General features: G+C 51.8%; 1 protein-coding gene across 2 annotated transcripts; it reads right to left on the bottom strand.

The window, feature by feature from the left end:
- Positions 1-11407: 11407 nt before the first annotated feature.
- EEF1AKMT2 (EEF1A lysine methyltransferase 2) lies at positions 11408-17496 on the bottom strand. 2 transcript variants are annotated; one of them, XM_032191703.1, is made up of 6 exons: positions 17432-17496; positions 16903-16968; positions 16312-16426; positions 14172-14279; positions 13051-13267; positions 11408-12224 (listed from the first exon to the last, which is right to left on the bottom strand). In XM_032191703.1, the coding sequence occupies exons 3-6, from the start codon at positions 16408-16410 to the stop codon at positions 12127-12129; spliced, it is 522 nt and encodes a 173-aa protein (XP_032047594.1). In that variant the 5' UTR covers positions 16411-16426; positions 16903-16968; positions 17432-17496; the 3' UTR covers positions 11408-12126. The 2 variants fall into 2 exon arrangements, with proteins under 2 accessions (XP_032047594.1, XP_032047593.1); XM_032191702.1 differs by lacking the exon at positions 17432-17496 and adding an exon at positions 17208-17269.
- Positions 17497-18536: the final 1040 nt, after the last annotated feature.

Consider the following 18536-nt stretch of genomic DNA (forward strand, 5'->3'; position numbering starts at 1 on the left):
CACGCTGCTGGGCGTTAAACCTCCTTACAAGCTGATACGGATCCCCTCTTTACAGCTCGTAAATTCATCTTTTTCCACGTTTGCCTGGATTGGAAGTCACGCCGCTGTTAGGAGCAGCTCATTTCAAGGCCAGCTGGCTGGTGGGGAGCAGCCACCTCCTCTGGGCTCCTGAGGACAAAGTTCACCCCGAGTGCAGGGCCGGGATGGGGAATCCATGCAGGTTTCAAGGATTTATCGTTCCAGGTGGCACCTGGCATGGCCTTGGCTTCTTCTAGGGTAACAGACCCCCAGGCTTGGGGCTGTGCAGGCTGGGAGCAAACACAAGCCCTCCAAAAAGGGCTGTCAAGGCTGGCACGTAGCAGGGGACAGATGAGGACACATCAGAGGTGCCTGGCAGCAAGGAAACATGGAAATAGCAGCACAGGGGACAGAATAAGCAACTCTGGTGGTAGAGGTAGACTCGCTGCCAAAACTCTGGTGTTTCACAGCAAGATCGCTATGGTCTTCATGGTGCCCCATGGCCCCATCTCTGCAGGCCCACCTCTTCCTTGGGACCACCAGGACTGTCCCCAGGGATGGCACCAGCAGCTGAGCCACAGCCAAGGCTCATCCCCACCTCTGCCTCAAGCTTTTTGGGGCCATTTCTGGCCACCTCTGCTGCTGGACCTGAGGCAGGGCCTGCACCGGCCTTGAGGTGCTTCGGAGCAAGGTGGCAAGGTGGCCACAGGGGAATCGGGGCTCAAACGAGCGCTCCCAGCAGCAGGGAAGCAGTTAAGCACGGCTCCTCGTTAACGGGCTACGATTTCTCCACAAATAATTATCTTTCCCCAAGGTAATGATTAATGCTGCTGCAGCAGACTGCTACGCACACCCAGGCACGGCGGCAAGTCCAGGCAGCAGCTCCCACGGCGGCGCCAGGCCCACAGCATCTCCACCAGGAATATCACCACCAGTAGCCCACCAGTAGCCCACCAGTAGCCCACCAGTAGCCCAAGAGGAGCAGTCCCACCAGCAGTGGTCCCACCAGCACCCCCCAGCAGCAGTCCCGCCACCCCACCACCATCAGGACATGCCTCCAGGCATGGGCTCTTTTTTCACCACTGTTCAGCAGGGCTTTTTAAGCACCCTCCGACAATAAACGGTAATTATAATTTTAAAAAAAGGCAGAAATTTCCACTGAAATGGGATTTTGGAGCTCTGAGGGGCGGCACCCCGTTCGGGATGGTCTCCCTGTCAGCGCTGTGCTGTGAGCAGGAAACCGCCGCGTATTTATAGAGCAGCAGCTTTCACACACACGGATGCTAATAAGAAGATACTCTTCAGGGACCATTAATTATTTTAAGAAATGTATTTCCTCGTTTGCCATCAGATAAAGGGACTATCTTCAGCCTTCAGCCAAGGTTAAGTTTAGACTTGGGCCACGGCCATGGGGATGACACAGGCTGGGAGCTGCCGGGGGGGAAAGGCACCGATTTCCCCCAATACAGCCCCAAATAACCAACTGCATGGAATATCCATGAGCAGGACAAGTGTGGGGAAATTGTAAAATGTTAGCAAAGGGCGCTTCTACCATGGAGAAAAAATATGGACCAAGTGGGAGCCTCTGAGACCTCCGCAGCTGCGGAGAGGGAACGAGGTTTCCCTCAGCTCTGATCTATGGGCAGCATCACAGCACCTGAACACTGGTCTTCAGAAACAAATTACAGTGGGAAAGGAATAAACCAGCACTCCTAAGTTTTGCTTAAGGATATAGAGTCCCGCAATCCACCTAATTGCACTTTACATCCATGTTACGCTTTCATTGAACGCGTTTTTAGACCCACACGTCTGAAGAAGCCAACCTGGTCCCTCCAGGCCAGACTCTGAGCACACCTCCGGCACGCTCACACCTTCCCACTCGCACCAGTCAGCCTCCAGCTCCCCTCCTGCTGCACACAGAAGAATTTATCTCTACAAAACGGCTGCTACAAAGCCTGGGGTGCCAGCACAAGGCAGCGGGCAAATCCTCTCCGCAACACCCCAGGTCTGGCGGTGACTTACAGGAGTTTAGGGAGAGCCCACACGGCTTCCTGCAGTCGGAAAATGTTTTAGGGCTTTTTACAGAGCGGAACCAACAACCCTGCAGAAGGTTTCCATGGGACAACAGGTACATTTTAAAGGGCAGAATTAAATCTATAAATAGTTATGTTTTCCCCAGTCACTGGATGGTGTCCATATAATAAAAACTCTTCACTCGGTGGAGCTGACTGTCCTCTGTCCCCAGAACACCATTCAGTTAAGGTATTTTGGGGTTATGCTGAATCTCCCTATCGCACAGTCTGCCTCAGCCTGCTTTAAATAATACCCAGAGGTACAGTTAAATAACAGCAGCAGGTACATTTTCAACTTGTACATTTATTGTGTCACAAATTCAGAAAAAATCCTTGTAGCCTGGCATTTCCACAGAGCCAAGTTTGGGCTCATCTCCTCCCTTGGGCAGTGCCTTGACTCCTGCAGCAAGGCTGGAGGGGCTCAGCTCTGGGCAGCTTGCTCCCCTTCCCTAAAACATCCTGTCCAGCTTCTCACTCCTCCACATCACCAGTAAATATTTTTATTTACAAGGTGAAAACATCCAATAAACGCGAAAGATCCCATTCAGGACCTGACAATCAGTCTTTGCTCTCCAAAAACCACCTGAGCAACAAGCTGCCCCGGGTTCCCCAGCCCTGGAGCGAAGAGGCAGCAGCATTCCCCTGCCTCGCCCCATGCCCCTGGCTCAGTGGGGTCTTCACCAGCTCCAGGGACCCCAGTCCTCACCCACGGGTCCAAAACAGCAGAAAACAGCAAACACAGGAGCACGAGCAGCCTTCCTCTGCCGGCTGCCTGTACTCAGACCCGTCTTTTTTAGGATTAACGAGACGACGATGCGCATTCACCATTAATTAATAGGTAAAAGACTCGCCTGCCCTCCAAGTTTCTAATCACCAGAGGGGGAAGCAGAAATTGGTGCTGTTTAGGGTGTCAGGAGCTTGGTAGATCTTCATGGATCCGTGATCCACAAGATCTCTGTGCTTATGATCAGCAGCCCACCGCCGGAGCCCAGGGCTCACCACGAGCAGCAAATCCACCCTGGCCCGAGCGGGCGCGCACAACAAAGAGCCACGGCCGTGCCAGGTGCTGCCCACAGCCACGAACGAATCGCTGAGTGAATAAAAAAACCAGAGCGGCCGGAGCCCAAAGCCAGGAACCCAAATACCCGACGGGGGGAGCCCCAAGTCCCACACGGAGCTGGGATCGCAGCCCCGTATGTGATCCCACCGAAAAACCAGGAGCGATTAATGACAATTAAACATCTCGTTGAGTAAGGAACCGTGAGCTTTATTGCCCCCCTGCTCTTACGGGGTAGGAGTGGCAGGGGAAAGACTCCCTTACAAACGCAGAGGAAGGACGGGGTGGCGGGGCCTGGCCTCAGCATCTCAGCTCCACCAAAGCGCCGTCGCGGCGACTTCGCCTCCTCCTCCCCGGCGGCTGCGAAGGAAAAAGAGAGCAGAATTACTCACTGCCACAGCGACCCGCAGGGGAGAGCTGCAAACCGGGGGGCTGGGGGGCTTGGGGAGAGAGGTGGCAACTGGACGAGACCTCATGCAAAACCCCAAAGGGCCAACTCCTGCATGCGGGCTCTTCAGCGCCGCGTGGCACGGAAATTTTGGGGAGGGGACCAGCGAAATGCCTTCAGAGGGACAGGCCCCAGCTGGCACAGCCCTGCACGGCGCCACGTGGGCCACTTGGATGTACCCTAAAGGATGCTTTTAGCCCCAAAAGTGGCTGTAAAGATGGCACGGCCTCTTGGGGCAAACCCACAGCCGCTGCCTAACGCCTTCCTCGGGGGCTGGGGCTAATTTTGAGCAAGCCCAGGGGGCCGGACCGAGGTGGTCTCTGCAGAAGGGCAGCTGAAGCAGGAGCCTTCACAGGCCCAAAGAACCAGCTCACCTCTCCCATTGGATTTTCTTTTCCCAATCGTGAGCTTTATTACAAGAATGTGCAACGGGCTGGGAGACGCTGTGAGTGTTGGCCACGCTCCCGAAAGTCGAGGAATTGCTGAATTGAGGATTGCTTTGGCTGCTTCACCTTAACAACCAGGGGTGCTGAGCCAGCCAGCGGAGCCCAGGTTTACTTTTAATTACCGCTCGCAGCAAGCTGCTCGGGTAAACAGGCACAAAAAGCCCTTCTTGTTCCCTCCCCGTGCCGTTTGCCCCTGTACAGCCCACACGGCTGGGACAGAGGTGCTGAGCGGCGTCCCCCCCGTGCCATTTTTACAGAGCCACTCCCCAAGCACAGCTGGTATCAGACAGGATGAAAGCCCACCTCGATACCTACCTCTGAGTAGGCTTGCTCACGGCCAGGGCGAGCGGGGCTGCAGAGCTCCTGGTCCCTACGAGAGGCACGTCCTGCACGGCAAAGCCAGGGCAGCGGGGGCACCGCCACGGGGACAGCCGGAGAGCCCCGCACGGCGCAGGGACCCCCGAGATTTGGGACCCCTGGGCAGCAGGGGGAGGCCAGCATCGCTCAGCACCGAGGTGTGGGCAGGATGGTTTCGATTGGCGATGGGGAACAGCACAGGATGCTTCCCCTTCCCTCCAAATAAATCCTTCCCTTGGAGGGAGAACTCGAAGCGAACGCCCGCTCGTGGTGTTTCCCCGTTTCAGTCAGAGCCCAGCAGCACCTGAGCGCGCTCGGCAGCGTCTCCACGGAGCCATTCACGGAGAGCTGGGCCTTAGGTTGCAGCCGGTGCTTTTAATGCCTCCGGGAGACGCTCACGGAGCTGGAACAACACCCGATCTGTTGCTCTACCGCGCTCCCCGTTCCCGTAAGGTGTCAGCAGCACGTACAGCCCACACCTCGGGTAGCTCTGGCTCCTCCAGCGGCTCCCCGAGGGCCGGAGCGGGGAACATTTCCCCGCCGCCGCCGCACGCACGCTCGTGGCTCCCCCTCTCCAAGCTGCTGCCAGCGTGGGCACAGCTTTTTTGGGGTCAGCTGCCCCAAAAAAAGCAGGGTGGGAAGAGCCCCGCTGCAGCCTGGCACCTGTAAAAGCCCTGATTTCTTCAGCCCTGAGACGAGAGAAAAAAAAAAAATAATACTCCAGCAGTAAATGGAAATGCAAACCTGGTTTTATTTCAGCTGGCACCGACGGCATCCTGCTCGGCCTTCCTCGAGCTCCGCGGCGGGACGGGGCATGACCGCTCCCCTCCCACTGGGTGCCAAGCCATCTGCGGCGCTGTGAGCACGCTGGCAAGGGGAAAAAACCCTGCGGCTTTTCCCCCTGAAGCCTCCAGCCCCTGGATCCCCTCCTCACGTCCCTCTTCCTCCTGCTCGGTGGGATGCCACCCCGAGGAGGCCCGGCCTCGGTGCCGCATCCTGGCGAGCAAAGGGCTATATGTGCCGAGGGGCAGAAAACCCCCTTTTCTTCACCCACTTGTTTTAAATTTAGCATGAGGAGGGGATGTCGGTGCCACAAACACCCAAAAAGCAGCGACTGCTGCCCCGACCCGCAGCATCACAGCAGGCACGTGGGATCCCCAGCAGGCGCAGCCTCCCTGCTGTTTGCCTGCTGCTTCCCCACGCCGGCAGGCTGGCTTCCTCTTCCTCCACTCTTTCGGGAGGGAAAGGAGCAAAAAGAAATGTAATTAACTCAGCCACAGACAGCTTGGCCAAGGAGTGGGGCAGGAGCAACTCCGTGCACCCCACGAGAGTGGCCGGGTGAGCGCGAAGGGCTGCGAGCATTACAAGACAGACAAATAAAACAGCCCCAAGCCACTCAGCTGGCACTTGGGAAATCAGAAGTGGACCGGCAGCCCCAAAACAAACTGTGCAAACCCTCTTCTCCCTCCTCTGTCACCTCCTCCGTGCACCCCCAGCGCAGCTTCTGCGCCGAAACGCGGGGCTTTGGGCACAACGCCGCACGCCTCGCTCTGCCAACACGCCTGCTGCAAGCGAACCAAGCCTCTGCGACTCGAAAGAATTAATTGCCCGTAATGAACCGCGGCAGATTTGGGGCTTTCTGCTGGGATACGTTCGCCTATTTGCATGCGTGCATATTTACACACACGTATTTATCAATTCATGCATCCGCACTCGAAAGCCAGCCTAAGTCGGTGCCGGATCTGCCTGGCAGCCTGCTGGATCTCCAGGTATAAAATCCCGGATCCTGCCTGCAGCGCTGGGTTTATGCTTGGTGCTGATTCACCCCGCTCCCACACGTGAAGGAGAAGTTTTGGATGGGGCAGGCTGAGCTCTCGCCGATCATCCTCCAGCGGGAGCCGGAGCCGCTCGCCGAGCTCTCGGCCGCACGCAGCACTCCCCGAGCCGCCCTCCCTGCCTCGATCCTGCAAGCACCGAGCTTGGACGCGGGGATTTAAGGCAAAAAGTGGGTAAATGGGCACCGCAGCGTGACACCTCCCCAGCCCTCCGGGGAGGCGAGAAGGGCACAGTCCCAGGGCTGACGGCTTCGGCTGGATTCCTCTCGCTGCTTTTTCTCCTCGTCGTCTTCCTCCGTGTGTCCCGGGCAGGACGAGGGGACCGTGCGTGACGCCAGGGACATTTGGCTGCCTCCGAGACCCGCTGGGGACACCGAGCGGGGCCTGGGTGGGCAAGGAGGATCCGCAGCGGGGATGCTCGGAGCCTGCGGTGCCCGGGAGGTGCCCGGGGGGGGGTTTTACAGCCTGAAAATCCACGCTGCCATCGCTGGGGGCCACGCAGCCCTTTCGGCTAGGGGGTCACCGGTGTTGGGGGGCTGCTCGGCTCCTGGCGGAGGGCTGAGCCCCTCTGGGGCTGCCCAGCAATGGGGACGGGGCTGTGGGGCTGTAGGATGCGCGCCCCCAGACCCCAAACAGCTCAAGGGGTCTGGGGGTGCCAAAGCAGGGGGGGCTCTGGGGTGGCAGAGAGGGGGTCCCGGAGCTCTGCCACCCCCCCCAGAGGGGATATACATGATGGGGAGGGTGGAGGGGTTAATGAGGTTGATCAGCAACCCGAATTAATTACCCGAGGCTGGCGTGGGGAGCCGGAGAAGCCGGCCCTACACATGGGGGGGCTTCCGAGGGGCTCCCCCTGCGCATCCCCAGCGCCGTGCCCGCCCTCCCCGGGGACTGAGGCAACGGGCAGGGTCCCCCCTGTCCCCCTATGTCCCCCCATATCCCCCCCTGTCCCCTAATATCCCCTAATGTCCCCCTAATGTCCCCCCAATGTGTCCCCCCCCCCTCCTCCCTTTGTGCGCCCCCCGGCCCGGCTCTTACCGTGGCGGCGGGGCCGCTGCGAGCCGCGCTCCCTCCTGCCGGGGAGACGAAGAGGAGGAGGAGGAGGAGGAGGAGGAGGAGGAGGAAGAGGAGGAGGAGGAGGAGGGAGGAAATGCGCTTGTCACTTCCTGAGCCGGGCCCGGCCCGCACCTTGCGGGGTCCCCCCCGGCCGCTGGAGCCCGGCTGCGGGTCCCCCCCCCCCCGGGGGCTGCGGGCACAGCTCGGGGCCGGCTCCCCGCAGCCCCCCGCAGCCCCCCGGAGCCCCCCGAGCTCCTCGGAGCTCCCCAGAGCCCGACACCGGTCCCCGGGGCCCCAAAGGAGGCCGAGGCTGCCTCCTGCTGGTGCTGCTCCTCCTCGGGGCCAGGCGCTGGACAGCGCAGGGCTGCGGCCATCAGTACCCTGCTGCACGGCTTGGCCTGGCTCAATTTGGCTCAATTTGGCTTCTTTTGGCTCAATTTGGCTTGGTTTGGCTTGGTTTGGTTCATCGGCCCTCCCTCCATCCCTGGTGGCGCACAGGGTGTGCGGAGGGAGCCGGGCGCTGGCTGTGGAGCCCGGCACGCAGCAGATGCACAGACAGCAAAAAGGAAAGGAGAAGAAGCAGAAGAAGCAGAAGAAAAAGGAGAAGCTTCCCTGAATGCAGGTGGCTGGCAGCTCGGCACACACATCACCCATCAGGAGCAGGACGAAGCGGTGGCGACACGAAGAGGCTTTTGGATCAGGCTCCTGCTGCTAAAGCTGGGTGGAGGCCGCCTGCAGGAGCCATGCCCTGGGCTCAGGAGATGTCTTGGAAGTCCGAGAACAAAAATATTGGCGAGCAGGAGGCTTTTAGCAAGCATCCCGTACCCAGGGAGCAAGCACGGCTCTGTGAGGTGATCGGGATCTTCTAGCCTGAGCAAGGAGACTGGCACCCTAAATACATGCAGACGGCGCTGTCGTTCAGAGGGGAGTTCCTACCACATGGGGCACGTGGGGGGATTTGCAGCAACCCTAAAAATCCCTCTTGTATTCCCCAGGTTGCTTGTGCACACAAGGAACAGCGTGCGTGTGCCTGCGTGTCCGTGCTGCTCATGGAGGTCTCCGCTCACGACCCTATCAACGCTTCGAATCAATAAACACCAATTCTTCCCACAAATAAATAAATCCGGGTTCTTCTGCCTGACATGTAACATCATCTACGAGCACTTGGCTGTTTGAGCGGCTGTGCCGAGGCTCGGTGCTGTTCTCCCACTGGCGTTGGTTGGCTCTGGCTTTCCAGGCCGGGCTCCTGCACTTGCTGAAGTGCTCTGCCTGCTGCTGCTTGGAAATTGTGCTGCAGCAACCCACAGAGCTCTGCAGCTGGCCATTTCCACCCCATAGGGAGCAGTGACCATTAAATGAGTGTAATTCAGTACCGATACCAGCTTGGTCACCGAGAGGGAAGGCAAGGAGAGAGGGAACGTTATCCTTCCTTCCGACTCTGTCTTCGTTCAGTTGTGTCGCAGTTTCCACGTCTGGCATTTCTCACTGTTAAATTTCTACAAACACGATTATGGGAGGAGTATTTACTTCAAGGAAGTGCCGTGACGCTGGAAATGCAAAGGCTTTTTGTCTTGAGAACCCACTTACCCTACTCCTTAGCAGGATCCCATGTGTAAGAGCTCCCCTAGGTCTGGCTCCTTGAATCAATGCTTATTTCATTAATTTCACTCGGTCTCCTCTGCCAGATATTTCATCCTGACAGTTCACTTCCCTGGCAGAACCCATAAAAATCCAGCAGTCTGCTCTTCCCCGGGGTAAAATGCTCCCAGCCCGCTCAGCAGGACAAGCCCCACAAAGGCAAAGGACTCTCCCAATAAATTCCTCATGAAATAACCTATAAAAGCCACTTGCTTGGCAATAGCAGGTAGCAGGAGCCAGGAATTAGGGGCAGAGCGGCACCAAATGCAGCTGGGGCTGCTCGTTAGGATTTAGGTACTAAAATCCATCCTGACTTCGTTGCGTTCATGAAGACACCCGCCTTACAAACCACCTTAAAACTCCCCAAACCACAGGCAAAGCCTCCCTGCTCCTAACTCTCCGCTTATTTCTGACTCCTTTTGAAAGGTTTTTCACTGAAAACCATAAACGTGATCATACCTATATACTAGAATACTTTAGTGAAGACCTCAGCAGTAGACAGGCACATAAATTCTGCCTTAAAGCAAGAATAATGTGAAGCCAACGAGGCTCCTGCAATAGGCCTGTGACACCTTGGGGCAGCAGGATAATATTTTGGAGGTGGCATTAGCTGGTGTATCTCCTCCTTACGGCTGGATCCCGTAATCCCAAAGGGAAAGCAGAGGAACCACGTGCCACCCCTGAAGGCTCGCTGCCTACACATAGCCTGGGAGCAGGAGGAAAATGCCTTGCAAAGTGGAAGCCCTCAATAATTCATGCTAAATAATGAGGTAGGCAAATTGTGGGCTGGAAGAGGAGACGGGTTCCCAGCCTTTCCCCACCACTAAGAAGCTTCCCTGGTAGAAAATATATTCCTTTAGGTGGAAATAATTATGTAAAGAAATACAACAGTTGTCCAGAACAACTGAAAAACAGCTCTATAATAGCAAGAGAAAATGCTGAATGACCATTTATTACTACCATGACTATGAATTGCTTTCAAATGCCCGGCTAAAATTACTAATAGAAAGTGGTTGATATATTTCCATGTATCTGATGCTAGAGTTTCTGCTTAACTATATTAGGAAGCTAATTTTTATCTTTAAAAGTGACATAAAAATATTACCTAGTGAACAAAATCTAATAATTATCTAACCTATACAGAAAAGAAAGCAATACTTGCCCTGAACCCTGCGTAACTCATGGAGTATGGATCTACAGTTAATTCCTCTAAATTGATTAAAAGGAAATCCATGACAACCTTCAGTTCATCTTCAATCCATACCATGCCTTCGTTACCAAAGAGTACAAATGGGAATAAAACAGATGCCCCAAACACATCCTGATAGAATACTTGCTGATTAATATTGGCTTGCATTAACTACACCTGATGCCAAATTTGCTACAAGAATGTCAGTCTTTTTTCCTGAAGTTGCAGTCTTTTTTCTTGAAGTTGGTTTCAGTAGTGCATTTTGAATCCCTTGTGCTACTTCATCAAAAATATTCTGTGCCTGAATTACCACTTACATTTTCCGTAGCGGTCCTGTTGGGTAGATAGCTACCCAAATGGTAACTTGACAAGACGCGGTTTTGGCACTCAAGTTGGGAACACCAGCCTGTCCAAACATGCAAAGAGCTATTTACGTGGGAATAAACTTCCTTCCCAATGCTCTTCGACCATTCTTCTAATGCAATCAGTGTATTCCAGTTAGAAAAACAATGTAGAATTCAGGATTCTTACCTTGGAGGCATCACCAGGTGGATCATGGAGAGAAGACCTACCACCATGCAAATCTTTTTTTTTTTTTTTTTTTTTTTTTGCCTTGTTTTCTATCTAGAAATATTTATTTTCTATCTAGAAGCTTTTCTTTTTTTCTATCCAGAAGTACTGGAAGTATTTCTTGACCTTTAAAGATCTGAACCTTGCTTGGGCTGGCAATGAGGAGAAGCATTCCTCTGATATGCAACCATGACCTAGTCTGTGAAACACAACCAGCCTCCTAATGGGACCTCCCTGATGCTGGAAAGAACAAGGTTATTGTCACCTGGCAAATGTGTGTGTCAAGGCAAAAAAATTTGTACTTCCCTTTCTTTTAGACAATAGGACTATTCTGAAAGTACAAAATAACAGAAATAAAGGCAAATAAATTAAAAAAGGATCATAGCACAAGTTTAAAAAAAAAAAAAAAAAAACAGAATGTATAGTTATGCTTTGAATTCTTTTGTATTTGTATAACTAAAATCATAGAATCATATCACAGAAACTTAGAATGGTTTGGGTTGGAAAGGACCTGTAAGACAATGTCATTCCAGCCCCCTGTCACGGGCAGGGACAGCTCCCACTAGATCAGTTCCATCTGTGCCATGGTTTTCCTGATCCCGTCCCTGCACACCCGATGGCACCCCTATACTCCTCCCAGGTCGCATGTCCTTGCTTCCCCTACTGCCATTGTTGGCTTTTAAGACATTTTTGTATGACAATTTAATAATGAAAGAGGCACATGTCACAGGCGAGTGAGATTAGAACATCGCATCTTTATATATTTATGGGATCAGTGGAAATAACTGACAAAGCAGGCAGACATCCCTGCAAGAGAGAATTTTGAAAACACTCAGTGGTCTGCCTCTATGGGAAAAGAATTGGTGGAGACAGAACTGTGCTGAGTCTGAGAACTTCCAAAATTCTGAATTTAAAGCACTGGCTGGTCCTTCTTTTTGCACAAGATACAGCTTCTATATTCAGTTCCCTCTTTGACAATTATATTCATGTTTTCCTAAGAAAAAAAGGTCCAGCACCTACATCTGAAGAGTTTGTTCCCAATTACACCACAACAGAGGAACGAGATCTGTACTTTGTGGAATACCTTTGCTATTGGTTACTGAACCAATACTGAAATGAAACACTAGCTGACCTTTATGTTCCAAATGCAAACATCGTGTGGCTATGTTGGTCTTCAGATTTGGCACGCCTTATTTGTCTCTCACAAACTCGCAGCTTCCCTAAAACAAGCGAGGTTGTAGCAAGGACAGAATTTACAGGCAAGTTATGCAAAGCTGAAACGTTCCTAGGGCAACGTTTTATAGCCCCTTGGAGTTCCATACATAGTATTTTACTGTGTACTCAAATAACATTTATTTACACACGTGTCTGAGGTTTTTTGTCAGGTTTGCTTTAAAGTTCAGGCTTTTCTCAGCTAATCTAATTTGCCCGAGATGGATGGCCTCACTCTTTTCGTTGGAAAACCAATGCTGTTACGCTGTTTCCAATTCTTCCTCCAAAGCAGAACTTGGGTGTTGGCAGCTCCTCCAGAATTTCAAATCCTGCCAGACAGAAATTAAAATGCTTTTGTAAGAAGGAAGTCGTTTCATTCTCCTCTTGGATAACCCTTTGCGAACCATTCTTTATTTGTCTGGAAAACTTGCAAGGCAGTTACTCTGCGAGTTTATAGGACTGTATTGTTACACTGCACCGCTGCTCTACGCAGCTGAAAACCTTCCATGGGTAATAAAAACCTTAGATGGCCGAATCGCACAAATTAATGGCAGAAAAGATGGTTGCTTGCCAGTAATTTTAGTTCCCCAGGAGGGATGGTTTGTTTTAGATCCACAGTCCTGGAGTTTCAAGCCTCAGGCATGAGATCCAGGAGCTAACCAGCATATAAAAATAAATAAATAAATTAATTAATTAAAAAAAAAAAAATTCCAGAGAGGATCAGAAAGGTGACTGAGGGTGGGCCATAAAAAGGTCACAGTCACAGACTTGCCAGTTCCCCTAAATATGGGTAATTTCAGAATCAGTTGGATGGGTGAACCAGATCTGTCTAAATAAAGAGCCAAAAGAGAAAAAAAAAATAAACTGAAATTCACATGGGTACAGAATTCTGTCCTTTCCCATGGAACTAGGCTGAAATCCTTGTTCTCCAGGGTATAAAAAACCTGTGCTCCCTGGACAGATTGGCAAATGTAGAAGCTGGAATTATTGAAGAAAACATATTGAGGATAGGCGAAGGCATTTACCAGGTTTTCTTACTACCACCTTGTCTTATCCTCATCTAATTCAGTAAATATGTTAAGGCAGACATTAAAATTTACCTGGTGCATCCCTGAACAACCACAAATTGGCAGATGGATCTGTTCAAGTGCTTACCTTCTCTGAACTCCTCCAACAGCTCCTCCTTGGTCCAGTTGCAGGACGTTATGAGGAAAAAGCCCTCTGGCTTCAACACGTTGCGCAGAGATCTCACGTACTGCTTCCTCTTCCCGACCGCGTTGTCAGGGTTAAGGCTTATGGCATCAAAAGTCCCCTTGTCAATACAGATCTGAAATCCTGACAGCTCAGCTGATGGAGCCAGGAAGTCTTCCACCTAAACCAGAAGTCTGCAACTGTGAAACGATCTCTACTGAAGAGCTCCTGAATTTTTAATGCAAACCAATGCTTCAAAATAAAAAGCCTCAAACCTGAGGATAGGTGTGCTTAGGGAAGGGTAACCCAAAGGCTTTTCAGTTATGTATCAGCTTCTTTTTTCTCTACATCAGACATTATATGTGTCACAAACATAGTAATCTATTTGCTACAAAGCCCACACTTCTACCTATTCATCTAAAACTCAAGCTAACACACCTGGAAGTTCCTTCTTTAAATCCTCATTTGTACTTTGATCCCTGGCTTCCTCGCACTGCGGGCTATGCCCTGCGCAAACACAGAGGGCAAGACAGTGCCTGCCACAACGAGATCACAACGGAGGTACAAGAACAGAGACAGCCTGCAGGTACAGAGCTGGAGGGGCACAGAGCACAGCAGAGAGTGCGAAGGGCAGCCAGGGGATCACGGAGTGGCAGAGGCTGGAAGGGACCTCTGCAGGTCAGCTCAGGCAGGGGCCTCTCAAGCTTCCTGCTGCACAGCTACTGGTAGGCATTCTTCCACATCAGGATTTAATTTTCTATCTCAAATCTGAAATTCAGGATGTATCAGCTCAAAGACAGACCTTCTCAAATGGCTATCCACCCCGCTGGAAGCAGGGAAGTCTTTTTAGTCCTGATGACTGTCAGAAACACGACAAATAGACCACGAATCTTCTCTGAAGTACAGATTTATTTGGTTAGAGTTCTCTCATGAGGTATAAAAGACAAATAAATTTCAAAACACATCATTATTCTATTGACTTCTATTATTCTATTACACTGGGTGCACTTGAATATCAAGCAGGCTGTTTAACCTTGGGGTCAATTGCTTTCTCTCTCCTTAATAAAGCTTCTCTCGACACTCACCTGTAATTTGATGTTAGACATCCCTTCCTTCTCCCTCACTTTTTCTGAAAGTTTTATTGCAGAAGGTGAGTAGTCGATCCCGGTGAGATTAGTGTAACCACTTTTTGCCTAGGCAGAAGCAGAGAATCTTCATCAGTGTGCGAGCAAACGTTGTGTTCAACAGGTATATTCCCCACATACAATCCATCCTCTCCTCCTCTTAATGACAGGGGGACAAAAATGACTCATTTTTATTCCTGTTATCACCACCAAAGCTGAACAGCCAAGGGAACGAACTGCAGTAACTCCGTTCTGCCTGATGCCTCATCAAAAGCATTGTTGACTGAAAGCTGGTTTATGTCAACAAGTGGAAAACTGAGCAGAGCTGTGAAAAGAAACACCCTGGTGGGGAACAGGCTCTTATCTGCACCAAAAGTAACCTAGAAATGAGGAATTTTCAGCGATGAGAACATGTGCCAAGGCCAGATGCTTCACAATAAGAAAACCTCTTTCACACTTGCACAACATATGAGATTGAGCAATTATTTGGTTTATAACCTAAACGGCAAGAGCCAAAATATGCAGCACATTTTATCAGTACAGAAAACCACTGCAAAAAACTTACTTTTCCTAATTTCTCGTGCGAACGTCTATCTGAATGCAATTATTTGCATGCACCGAGGTTTCTGTATCAGCAGTTTTCAGGCAGGTTATGAAGCACGTGGAAGAGCACAGAGACTTTCTGTCAGTCTAACTCTGAACCAGATAACGATAACCCGGGCGGTCCGAGTCAGGCAACAAGATCCTAGCAACCCTTTTGCAAAGCAGATGGGCTCGCACACCGGGCATCAGCTGGAGCTGGGCACGTGGGAGGGGGGCAGTGACACATTTCCACGCCTCGCTCGGAGCAGCTGGAGCCAGCAGCTCTGGCATCCCGTGCTCCGCTCGGCCTGGCTGGACCCAAACCCAACAGGAAGGGCTGGGATCTTAGGGCCAGCTGCAGGCAGTAACAGCAGAGGGAGGAGGTGGGTGGCTTGGGTTTGGCTTTTTGAACACTACATGGAATTTAACTAGTGTTAAGCACAATGCTGCCTGTCTACTTACTCCAAAGGCTGATACCTCAACGGCACGGAAAACTCCTTTTTTTTTTCTTTAAGTCCTTCCTCCTTCAGTCCGTGTGAGCGCAGTGCTAGCCAGCTGTTCCTAATTGAGGGCTAATTTCAGCTAGACACAAAGACCGTGTTGTTTGCATTTGATGAAGAGCAGCAGATTGCTCAGGCTTCTGCCCACGTTCCTCCCCAGAGCTCCAAGAGCGACCCAAGCTTCCTGAGATGCCTGCGCTGAAGGCTTGGGGGTGGAAGAGCAGTTTCCACAACAGCTCCTCTGTTTGGAAGCGAAGAGCTTGAGTCACTGCAGGGAGTTTCCACTCACTCCTGGGGCAGAGAAGGAAAGTTGAAGGCTAAACAGCCTTAAATGCTGCTAAACCTGTACGGCCTGACTCCCTACGGACAGGAAGGGATCGTTCAGTCAAGCGTCAAAAACAACCGCACCGCACGCTGGAACTGGACTCGTGGTGTCCTGAAGGTGGTGTTTGCAAGCACGCTTCTGCTGCTTCCTGGAAAAGCTGGGTAAATAGCAGAAGGCAGCTTGTAAAGCTTTGGAAACTTGCAAAGTTATCAGCACCGCGCTGTGGTTGGGTTTCTGGTGTTGCATGACAGACACCCGCGCTTGGGCAGTGAAAGCCCTTTGCTCACAGAAGTTTGGTGGTATTTAAAACAAACAGACAAAAAAAAAAAAACCAACAACAATGGCACCGGTTCAATGAGTTACATATCTAAGTTGCACAGGCTGTCTGGCAGCCACTTGCAATTCTGACTTGTTCTTGTCCTAGAATATTCTGTAAGGTCTTTCAACAGCTCTGAAGTATTTCCACTTGTCCTCTTAAACCAAGTGGCAACGTAAGACCTCGTGCACAGGAACCAGTGTTGTGCTGATGGAAAACCCAGGACACTGGCCTTAGTTTAAGCTGCCTGCTTTTTTGTCTTTCACGTAAGTTACAGCTGGCCATGACTTCTGATGTCATTTGTGAGAACTGTACTTAAACTGCAGTGCTCTGAGCACTGATTTTGTACCGAGCACACAAGCTTTGCAATATACCAACCAATTCCACCAGTAAAACACCATTCCCGGTTCCAATGTCAAGCACAGGGCTGTCGTGGGGGACCTTCTGTTTTTCCAGCCATCTGATTACACGGACCATGCTTTCTTCTCCAAACCTGTTAGGAAGAAAGGCTCAGGTAAGCACGACAGCACAGCCATACAAAATGTTCCTCAGAGCTCCTCTTACTGCAGCTCTCAGGCAGCAAGCGACATCACTCATATTCCATATTTGCTTTAAGTGTAAACGAATCAAATGGCCTTACAATGCACAGAAACCCCAGCTGTGGAAGGTGAAGCCCTCCAAATATATAAAAAATGAAGACTTAAATCTGAGCACAGTGATAAAATGAACGTTTATCACTAAAACACACGGCCAGTCCCAGGTCCCTTTCTGTGCAATGCCAGTTATCAAAGTGCAGCTTATAAATTTACACTGCAAAACCGGGCAGGAGAGGAATGGGTGGCTTCAAGATTAAAATTTCTCACCATTTTGCCATCTCCCAGAAATATTCACCAAATTGTGGGGTGCCCTTTTGCCACCCCCATTACCCGAGGGGCTCCGGGGCTCGCTCCGGTGGGGTCAGTGATTTACCAAATTTCCCCGGCGTCTCCGGTGTCCTGAAAAAAACGCAGCTCCCTCTCGTACGCAGCATCCCAGCTAGACGGGGAAGGAGCAGAAATCGCGATTAAAACCGAGGAATCGGGGAAAAATAAATAAATAAATAAATAAATAAATAAGGAGGCATCACAAGTGCCCGCTCCACATCGAAACCGAAAGCTTTGCCAGTGGGGAGGGCACCCCCGCGGGCTGCCCCGGCTGCTCCCCGCTCCCGACCCTTTCCCCATCCCGATTCCCATCCCGATCCCATCTCATATCGCGGCTCTGTCGCGACTCACTGCGGTTTGGTGCCCAAAGCCGAGGGCCCGAAGGCCGCCCCCCCCACACCCGCCATGCCGCCCCCGGGCCGGGCCGCCGCGGCCGCCGCCCTGGCGGAGCGGAGGACCAGGAGCCGGGCACGAAAAATCGCCAGCCCGGTGCTGTTCTCTGCCTCTTTTTCCCATTTTCAAGGCAGCTTTTCGTCCTGCTGCTGGCTCCTCACTGCCAGGTGTTATCATCCTACCCGTGTGGGACTTCGTCCCGTCAGTAGGTTTGTCCTCGGGAGCAGCACGGCGCCAAACGGCCCCAGTGTCATCATTTTAATCCGTATCAACTGCCTCAAATTAGGGCAATGTGTAAGAGGAAGGCTTGTTCCGTTTCTTTTGGTCCTCTAGGGGAGAGAATCTGAAGTTATAAACAGCTACGGCTGATAATATAAACGCTACATGTCCTAGATGGGGAAAGGGAATCTGATTCATCCACATCTTTCCAGTGTTTCCTTTCATCGGTCTTTTTCCAAGAGATCTTAATTCTGCAATCTGTTTGCAACCAATACTAATAGGGACTGTACACAGGCCACCCTGCTGCCAGATGATCTGTGCTGGGAAATATCCGGGCTGGGGTGAAATCAGCAGATATTTGCGAAGCTCCGAACATCACAGGACGCTGCCAGCGGGAAGCCGCTTGCAAATCAGAGGCCAAACATTTTTCCTTTGAAAAGCACAAAGAGCGTAGGGTTTTCCAGAAGAATCCCACAGGAGCGTAAAGCGTTAGAAAGCTGAGTGCTGAAACTGAAAAAGCAAACTGATAGGAGTGAAAAAACACAGCTCTTCTTGGTTGGTTCCTGTGCTGTTTATTGTGTTGTACCACCACACAGCCAACAGCTACCAGAGGCACGCAACTACTGTGCAAAAAAACAGCACCCTGGTTGTGTCAGGGATGGTGTGGCCAGGAGGGACAGGGAGGTGATGGTCCCCCTGTGCTCTGCGCTGGTGGGGCTGCACCTCGAGTGCTGGGTTCAGCTTTGGGCCCCTCAATACAAGAAGGACATGGAGGATCTGGAGAGTGTCCAGAGGAGGGCTACAAAGCTGGGGAAGGGTCTGGAGCACAAGTCCTATGGGGAGAAGCTGAGGGCACTGGGGGTGTTTGGGCTGGAGAAGGCTGAGGGGAGACCTCATTGCTCGCGCTACTGCTTGAAAGGGAGGTGTGGGGAGCTGGGGACGGCCTCTTCTCACGGGTAACTAGAGATAGGGGCAGAAGGAATGGCCTGAGTTGTTCCAGGGGAGGTTTAGACTGGCAACGAGGAGCCATTTCTCCTCAGGACGAGCAGCCAGGCGTTGGGACGGGTT

The sequence above is a fragment of the Aythya fuligula genome, chromosome 7 (assembly GCF_009819795.1).
Source record: "Aythya fuligula isolate bAytFul2 chromosome 7, bAytFul2.pri, whole genome shotgun sequence".
NCBI lineage: Eukaryota > Metazoa > Chordata > Aves > Anseriformes > Anatidae > Aythya > Aythya fuligula.